This window comes from Cyclopterus lumpus, chromosome 5 (assembly GCF_009769545.1).
Source record: "Cyclopterus lumpus isolate fCycLum1 chromosome 5, fCycLum1.pri, whole genome shotgun sequence".
Classification (NCBI taxonomy): Eukaryota; Metazoa; Chordata; class Actinopteri; order Perciformes; family Cyclopteridae; genus Cyclopterus; species Cyclopterus lumpus.
In genome coordinates, this window is record NC_046970.1 from 25,217,723 (window position 1) to 25,227,722 (window position 10,000).

General features: G+C 42.4%; 1 protein-coding gene across 1 annotated transcript in view; it reads right to left on the reverse strand.

Annotated features, from left to right (window-relative positions):
• grip2b (glutamate receptor interacting protein 2b) overlaps window positions 1-10,000 on the reverse strand; it is a 78,175-nt gene that overhangs the window by 18,059 nt on the left and 50,116 nt on the right. The window contains exons 10-14 of the mRNA XM_034532171.1: window positions 5,768-5,923; window positions 4,287-4,439; window positions 4,020-4,206; window positions 1,734-1,879; window positions 237-317 (exon numbers count right to left, since the gene is read on the reverse strand). Of these exons, the coding sequence (XP_034388062.1) occupies window positions 237-317; window positions 1,734-1,879; window positions 4,020-4,206; window positions 4,287-4,439; window positions 5,768-5,923 (723 nt within the window). The remainder of the gene's footprint in view (window positions 1-236; window positions 318-1,733; window positions 1,880-4,019; window positions 4,207-4,286; window positions 4,440-5,767; window positions 5,924-10,000) is intronic.

The following is a 10,000-nucleotide window of genomic DNA, read 5'->3' on the forward strand; positions in this document are numbered from 1 at the left end:
GTGTGTGAGTGTGTGTGTGAGTGTGTGTGTGAGTGTGTGTGAGTGTGTGTTTGTGAGTGAGTGAGTGAGTGTGAGTGTGTGTGTGTGAGTGTGTGAGTGAGTGTGAGTGTGTGTGTGAGTGTGTGTGAGTGTGTGTTTGTGAGTGAGTGAGTGAGTGTGAGTGTGTGTGTGTGTGTGAGTGTGTGTGTGAGTGTGTGTGTGAGTGTGTGTGTGTGTGTGTGTGTGTGTGTTCTTACCACTGATGGTGAGCCCCAGCTCCACCCCTCTTTTCTTGGGCAGTTTGACGTGGAATGTACCACTACTGGGCACCACCGACTCTGAGACACAAACACACAGCCAGTATTATAAAACACAACAACAACAACAACAACAACAACCAGTCTTTTCAACCCAACACTTGTAATGACGAGGCCGTTGGCTCTTTGCTCCCCTCTCAGTCACAGCACCGATTCAGGCTGAAATCAGGCCTTCCTGTAAACAAGCTCCGCCCCCTCAGCGTCCTGTAAACTCTCCAGGAAGCGCTCGCCGTTCATGGGCGGCGCCGAGCCGATGGTCGAGGTCACTAGAGGTCACTAGACGTCACTAGGTGCCACTAGAGGTCACTAGAGGTCACCAATGTGTCACTAGAGGTCACCAATGTGTCACTAGAGGTCACTAGAGGTCACTAATGTGTCACTAGACATCACTAGGTGCCGCTAGAGGTCACTAGAGGTCACTAATGTGTCACTAGAGGTCACTAGAGGTCACCAATGTGTCACTAGAGGTCACTAGAGGTCACTAATGTGTCACTAGAGGTCACTAATGTGTCACTAGAGGTCACTAGAGGTCACCAATGTGTCACTAGAGGTCACTAATGTGTCACTAGAGGTCACTAGAGGTCACTAATGTGCCTCAAACATTAGGAGAATAGTTCCGCATCAACGTTTTGGGGGTTAATGGGTCAGGCTGAGAACTCACTTTCATTTCTCTGTTTATGAATTAATGCTAATTTCTTAATGACTTCTGGCTCATTAAGTGATGCAACGTGATGAAAGAGGAAAAGTCTCATTGTGTGTTTACACAAATGCATGTTGTGTTTTTATTATGTAGTCATACAATGGATTCCATTGATAACTATACTTTATATAGGATTAGATATTAATATTTATATATATAGTGTATATATAGTATAATATATATATATATATATATATATAAATATGTATATATATATATATATATATTTATATATAGTATAATATATATTTATATATATAAATATGTATATATATATATTTATATATAGTATAATAAATATTTATATATACTGTATATGTAGTATAATATATATATTATACTACATATATATAGTATAATATATATGTATATATTTTACAATATATACATAGTATAATATATTTATATATAGTATACTATATATATGTATACATATTTATATATATATACATATATATTATATATAGTATAATATATATAATGTATTATATACATAGTATAATATATTTATATATAGTATAATATATATATATATATATAAATATGTATATATATTCTATATATTATACTATATATATATATATATATATATACAACAACACACAGTATAATATATATATACTATGTATATATACATATATACACATAGTATAATGATATGTGTCAACAAACATCAACAAACATCAACAAACATCAACGAACATCAACAGGAAGTTCCTCCTGGCGACCTCACTGACCTGCCACGTCGAACTCCACCTCCAGCGACACCTTGTTGGTCAGCGCCGCGTCCCGGAGCAGCTGATTGGCCTCCTCCAGGGTCCCGTCCTCCGTGGGGATCCCGTTGATTGACAGGAGGCGGTCTCCGACCTGCAGCAGGCCGCACCTGCAGCCGGAGTAACCGATACTTACCATGTATGCACGCAGCACGTTCTCCTGCATCTCGTCAAGCTAAAGGAGAACTCTCTTGAAGCCCTTAGAGGTTCTTAAAGGTTCTCCTGGACCCTCGGGGGAAGTCCGAGGCTCGTGAAGACGTTCATAGATCATAAAGGTTCCTCCAAAAGGGGGAGGAGTTAACCCTAACCTCGTAGGTGTACTCGTCAGTACCCCCCTACCTGGATTTGTTTAGTTGTTGTCCATGAAGAGATAAGTCCAGAAGGAGCTTCAGGCCCCCCCCCCCCTGCTGTGTTCCATATCACATTATGTTTTAAAATGTACATTAATTGGTTTGTCAGATGTTTTTTTAAACCTTTTTTTTGCCAGCTGCACTTTGACCTTCCAACAGGAAGTCATGAACCTCATCGCTGCACTGATATCTCATTTCACCTTTGACCTCGTTTGACCCGAACCCTGATTATACGACCTCCTTCCGTCGGTCTTTGTACGACTTAAGGGTCAAAGGTCACGACTTGAGGGTCAAAGGTCACGACAGAACTAAAATAAGAGGCGCGGTATTAAAACGCTGCTAAAGATGATCACAGTGGTTCTCTGATTTACAGGACACACACACACACACACACACACACACACACACACACACACACACACACACACCCTCATGTTGGGTGACCTGTATTAACACACAGTCAGACATCTGACCATTGTGCCTTTTTTATTCTCTACATTTTTGTTTCTCTTCACTTCTTTCATCTCTTTTTCCATTTATTTTTTTATTTGCGTAAACACAACCTGTCATCTTTATTCCTTTTGCTCTTCATTCATCTTCTTCCTTTCTGCCACGACTATAATTATCACTGCTCACATTTATATTACAGCTTTTATTCATATCGTAATTATTCTGTTGCATCCGCTGCTGCTCTCATTGTTGTTGTTATTACTGAGGACAAAAAGGGTGTTGTATGTTTCACAGGTTGTAAAACCACGTGAGGCCTCTCGCCGTGAAGCCGCCGCCATCTTGGATTACGGCCGTCGCCATCTTTTTTATAACCAGTGAACAGAAGTTACCATATGTGGAATGCTGAGGAGCAGCAACCTGTCACTCACCTTGTAGCCCCGCCCCTAAAGCCCTGCTAATGTACTAAATGAACATCACGCTGTATTGAAGAAGACTTGAAACTAGAGATTGAGACCAAAAACTAATGTTTACAATGTTTACTGAGGGAATAAATCAAGAGAAGTAGAGTCATTTATATAGACTTCTATACAACCAGAGGAGTCGCCCCCTGGTGGTCAGGAGAGAGAATGCAGCTTTAACACATGAAGCATAGACTTCTATACAACCAGAGGAGTCGCCCCCTGGTGGTCAGGAGAGATAATGCAGCTTTAACACATGAAGCATAGACTTCTATACAACCAGAGGAGTCACCCCCTGGTGGTCAGAAGAGTTTTAAGACACTTCTCCCAGCTTACACGGCAACTAGTGAATTTGAACACAAAGTGTGTCACTGCTGGCAAAGTTGTGTGTTTTCCGGCTGCTAAAGTGTACGTACATAACATTTTAATTATATTTAGCATTAATTGTAATAATTACGGGTTAAAAGCTTGCACTGCTGCACGGTATTAAAGCCTGTTAATTGTTGTTTAGACTAATTCCGGGTGGTGTGAAAGGGTTTTACTTAGTTCTGTTCCTGTCAAATTGGGGCGAAGGTACTTATCGATTCCTCCGGCGTGGGCGAGGGGAAGCTCACTAATTAGTGTTGTTAGCGTGGGCGCTAATGGAAGAAAGGGAGGGTGGCCTCGGGGTGCAGGAACACACCCAGCACTTAGAGAGGCTGCTAATACCACTGGAACATCAATCTAGACCACACACACACACACACACACACACACACACACACAATTATTGCAATCGGCCGTTAACTCGTGTCTCGTGTTCACGGACAACTTTATTGCCTCCATACGGGAAACCGAAGGAGTCAAGTATTAAATGCATTATAAAAAACAAAGGTTGAATATCCTCGAGATCTGCAAAACATCGACTCAGATGTAGACGTTGAAGACCTCCTGTTTACTATCAAAATAAACTGTGTGTGTGTGTGTGTGTGTGTGTGCGTGTGCACGCTCGCCTCTCTGCGGAGCTGTCGGGCTCTATGAACCGGATGAGCGGCGGCGCCGACAGCGTCTCCGTGGCGAATATTCCCCCCTGCAGCTGGACGCCGAAGCCGTTGAGGGGGTCGCCCATCAGGACCACCTCGCTGGTCTCCACGTGAACCACCTGACCGCCGGGGCCCACGGAGCTGGAGGCCAGGGACACTGAACACACAGAAGACGGGGGTTTCTTTCTTGGCCGTTCCCCTCGGTGGCGTCACACGGGCAGAGAGACGGTAGCTTACGCGAGCTTTTGTGCTCCTTCTTCCTCTGCCGTCGCTTGAGCAGCGAGTTGCGTGGACTCATGGGAACCGTAGTCCGGGGCAGCGTGCTGGAGCTCTGGCTACTGGGGCCCGAGGTGGTGGTGGAGCCGGGGGAGAAGCTGGCAGACACCAGAGCTGTCAGTATAGAGAGAAAAGATCAGTTCAATAGTGTCAAGCAATTAACATCGTATTGTTGGTTCTTTCGTCTCTTTAAGAGTAGTGCCCGTTTATTTTGTCGTTTTGTGTCTCTTTGTAGTCGTTTTGTTCTCTGTGGTCATTGTGTGTCTCTTTGTAGTCGTTTTGTGTCTCTTTGTAGTTGTTTTGTTCTCTGTGGTCATTGTGTGTCTCTTTGTAGTTGTTTTGTGTCTCTTTGTAGTTATTTTGTGTCTCTTTATTGTTATTTTGGTGTCTCTTTATAGTCGTTTTATGTCTCTTTGTAGTCGTGTTGTGTGTCTTTGTAGTCGTTTTGTGTCTCTTTGTAGTTGTTTTATTCTCTGTGTTCATTGTGTGTCTCTTTGTAGTCGTTTTGTGTCTCTTTGTAGTTGTCTTTTGTGTCTTTGTAGTTGTTTTGTGTCTCTTTGTATTTGTTTTGGTGTCTCTTTGTAGTCGTTTTATGTCTCTTTGTAGTAGTGTTGTGTCTCTTAGTAGTTATTTTGTGTCTCTTTGTATTTGTTTTGGTGTCTCTTTGTAGTCGTTTTATGTCTCTTTGTAGTAGTGTTGTGTCTCTTTGTAGTTATTTTGTGTCTCTTTGTAGTTATTTTGTGTCCCTTTATTGTTATTTTGGTGTCTCTTTATAGTCGTTTTATGTCTCTTTGTAGTAGTGTTGTGTCTCTTTGTAGTTATTTTGTGTCTCTTTGTAGTTATTTTGTGTCCCTTTATTGTTATTTTGGTGTCTCTTTATAGTCGTTTTATGTCTCTTTGTAGTCGTGTTGTGTCTCTTTGTAGTCGTTTTGTGTCTCTTTGTAGTCGTTTTGTGTCTCTTTGTAGTTGTTTTGTGTCTCTTTGTAATCGTTTTGTGTCTCTTTGTAGTCGTTTTGTGTCTCTGTAGTTGGTTTGTGTCCCTTTATTGTTATTTTGGTGTCTCTTTATAGTCGTTTTATGTCTCTTTGTAGTCGTTTTGTGTCTCTTTGTAGTCGTGTTGTGTCTCTTTGTAATCGTTTTGTGTCTCTTTGTAGTTGTTTTGTTCTCTGTGGTCATGTTGTGTCTCTTTGTAGTCGTTTTGGCCTCTTTGTAGTTTTCCTAGTGGTTTGATCTTTCTTTGATCTTTGTGTCTTTGAGTACATCTTTGAAGATGACAGTCAGCGGCCCTGAGACTTTGGGCCCAGTAGAGCCGGTCGGTTCCCCGTCCGTGTCGGGCTTCATGAGGTTCTCCAGTTTCACGGTGCAACACGAACACGTGAGAACATCTTTGCCGTAAAACTGAGTGAAATAAAAGTAATAAGAAGCGGTTACGAGGCTCTTACTCTTGCAGTAGTCGAGGCTGTTGATGGTGTTGTTGTTGGAGGCGGTCCACGACTTGTTGAGGGTGGAGCTCGTGTTGCAGAGGGTGGAGTTTGACGGGTGGCAGTAGTTCACACAGGGGTCCCAGGAGTGGGGGTGGTCCGACTTCTGGACCTTCACTGGAACACACAAAAAGGATTGTGTTTACTTTTGACCTTCATTCTCTTGCCGTGACCCCTGACCCTAAACATGGGTCACATGGCTAACTTTAACATCTCGCACAGCCATCGTTATTTATTACGTTAAAGATGCCCGTTGGGTTTTTACACAATTTATTCTCATATGTAATGAATTATTTTTGTTTCTCTTCCTTCTTTCTTTTTTTTTACATTTATTTACTTACATTTACTTGTACTCATACTAGTGCTCATACTAGTGCTCATACTAGTACTCATACTAGTGCTCATACTAGTACTCATACTAGTGCTCATACTAGTACTCATACTAGTGCTCATACTAGTGCTCATACTAGTACTCATACTAGTGCTCATACTAGTACTCATACTAGTGCTCATACTAGTACTCATACTAGTGCTCATACTAGTACTCATACTAGTGCTCATACTAGTGCTCATACTAGTACTCATACTAGTGCTCATACTAGTGCTCATACTAGTACTCATACTAGTCCTCATACTAGTGCTCATACTATTACTCATACTAGTCCTCATACTAGTACTCATACTATTACTCATACTAGTCCTCATACTAGTGCTCATACTATTACTCATACTAGTCCTCATACTAGTGCTCATACTATTACTCATACTAGTCCTCATACTAGTGCTCATACTATTACTCATACTAGTCCTCATACTAGTACTCATACTAGTCCTCATACTAGTGCTCATACTAATACTCATACTAATACTCATACTAGTGCTCATACTAGTACTCATACTATTACTCATACTAGTCCTCATACTAGTGCTCATACTATTACTCATACTATTACTCATACTAGTGCTCACACTAGTGCTTATACTATTACTCATACTAGTACTCATACTAGTGCTCATGCTAGTGCTCATACTAGTGCTCTTACTAGTGCTCATACTATTACTCATACTAGTCCTCATACTAGTGCTCATACTATTACTCATACTATTACTCATACTAGTGCTCACACTAGTGCTCATACTATTACTCATACTAGTACTCATACTAGTGCTCATGCTAGTGCTCATACTAGTGCTCTTACTAGTGCTCATACTATTACTCATACTAGTCCTCATACTAGTGCTCATACTAGTACTCATACTAGTGCTCATACTAGTACTCATACTAGTACTCATACTAGTGCTCATACTAGTGCTCAAACTAGTACTCATCCTAGTGCTCATACTAGTGCTCATACTTGTACTCATACTAGTGCTCATACTAGTGCTCATACTAGTGCTCATACTAGTACTCATACTAGTGCTCATACTAGTGCTCATACTAGTACTCATACTAGTCCTCATACTAGTGCTCATACTAGTACTCATACTAGTACTCATACTAGTGCTCATACTAGTGCTCATACTAGTACTCATACTAGTACTCATACTAGTGCTAATACTAGTACTCATACTAGTGCTCATACTAGTGCTCATATCATCATAAACGCTCAGAATCATCTCTTTTGGCAGTTAATTACCCTAAAAACAAAAAGGGACGACGCGATGCATGAAGGTTTTCCTGTCTCTCTCGCACACACACACACACACACACACAAGCACACACACACGCACACACACACACACACACACACACACACACACACAGCAAAACCTTTAATCAGAGTGCATATTAATGAAGCGGCGGCGGGCTGGCCGCGAGGTCTCCTACAAGGCCATCAGTAACCTAATGAGCTATGCTCGCTTCCTAACACATACACACACACACTCTTTACACGCACAAACACACACACACTCTTTACACGCACAAACACACACACACACTTTACACACACAAACACACAAAGGCGCTCCGACCAGGATTAAAAGGAGGAAATAATTAATTTGGTTTCGGAGAGACAAATGAAGGAAATGCGAAATGAGACGGCGACCTTTCCAGTATGTCTGTGTGCGCATGTGTGTGTGTGTGTGTGTGTGTGTGTGTGTGTGTGTGTGTGTGTGTGTGTGTGCGGTCGGGTAACTTCGATATTTTCTAACCTGGAAATTTCCACTGTTTCTATGTCTAAGTGACTAATGAGGACCACTACGGTATGAAGCCTTGAGTTTGGCAATCTCCGATTCTGCCGACTGAAACTTGACCACCAGGGGCCGACTCCTCTGGTTGTATAGAAGTCTATGCTTCATGTGTTAAAGCTGCATTCTCTCTCCAGACCACTAGGGGGCGACTCCTCTGGTTGTATAGAAGTCTATGCTTCATGTGTTAAAGCTGCATTCTCTCTCCAGACCACCAGGGGGCGACTCCTCTGGTTGTATAGAAGTCTATGCTTCATGTGTTAAAGCTGCATTCTCTCTCCTGACCACTAGGGGGCGACTCCTCTGGTTGTATAGAAGTCTATGCTTCATGTGTTAAAGCTGCATTCTCTCTCCTGACCACCATGGGGCGACTCCTCTGGTTGTATAGAAGTCTATGCTTCATGTGTTAAAGCTGCATTCTCTCTCCTGACCACCAGGGGGCGACTCCTCTGGTTGTATAGAAGTCTATGCTTTCATGTGTTAAAGCTGCATTCTCTCTCCTGACCACCAGGGGGCGACTCCTCTGGTTGTATAGAAGTCTATATTAATGACTTTACTTCTCTTGATGTATTCCCTCAGTAAACATTGTAAACATTAGTTTTTGGTCTCAATCTCTAGTTTCAAGTCTTCTTCAATACAGCGTGATGTTCATTTAGTAATTTATGGTCATTTAGAGTCAAACAGACCATAAAGCAGGGGATGCTTTAGGGGCGGGGCTTTTTTTGATTGACAGGTCTCTACGCCACTACTCCTCATTCCAAATGTGGTAACTTCCGTTTATCGTTAGCAAAAACAACGACGTGGACGGCCGTAATCCAAGATGGCGACGGCCATGTCGACGCCCTTCAGCACATCAAACGGCTTCTTCCCACCGGAACACTTGAAGGAGGAACTTTGTGCTTAATTACACTTTAAGTTAAGTGTTTCTTCAGCCGTCTTTTCCTTTAATCTGCACCAGTGGATTTACAGGTCAATGCGTCACCGTTGAGGGGGGGGGGGGGGGGGGGGGGGGGGGGGTTGCAGGCATTGTGGCAAACAAACTTTACACACACACACACACACATATTTTTATTTCTTGAGTTTTAACGTTTCCTTTTTATTATTTTTTCTTGTGCATTTGACCCGTTTCGAGGCTCCTGAGAGGTTCACAAAGACGGGATTTGAAGAGAAATTCCTGAAATAGACTTAAAAACCTTTTGCCTGCGCTCTACTTTCTAAAGCATTTCAGAGAGAGAGAGAGAGATGAAGGGATGAGTGAGGGATGAATGAGGAGTGAGTGACAGGGAGCGTAACGGCAGGATGCTATTTAATTAAAGTCATTACACCTCTCGCATGTTGTCGGATGCTTTCTTGTCTTCCTTTCTGTTTCCTCTCCCATCCCTCCTTTCTCACCTGTCGTCTCCTCTGGTCTCTCTCTTGTTATACGTCCCTCTTTCTTTCTCTCCTTCGCTGCCATTTCATTCTCTTCTAATTATTTAGATTAATTACATTTTAAGAACGTGTTAGATGCTACACGATGTTCGGGTCCAGGTGACTAATGGGGACTAGGCCACGTAACTCCAGTAAAAGTTATTGTTTCTTTCCGTGACACGCTCACATTGTTATTATATTGTTAAGTGTCATCACGGAACTACACTACCAGAGACATAGACGCCATCAGGTGGTCAGGAGAGAGAATGCAGCTTTAACACATGAAGCATAGACTTCTATACAACCAGAGGAGTCGCCCCCTGGTGGTCAGGATAGAGAATGCAGCTTTAACACATGAAGCATTGACTTCTACACAACCAGAGGAGTCGCCCCCTGGTGGTCAGGAGAGAGAATGCAGCTTTAACACATGAAGCATAGACTTCTATACAACCAGAGGAGTCGCCCCCTGGTGGTCAGGAGAGAGAATGCAGCTTTAACACATGAAGCATAGACTTCTATACAACCAGAGGAGTCGCCCCCTGGTGGTCAGGAGAGAGAATGCAGCTTTAACACATGAAGCATAGACTTCTATAC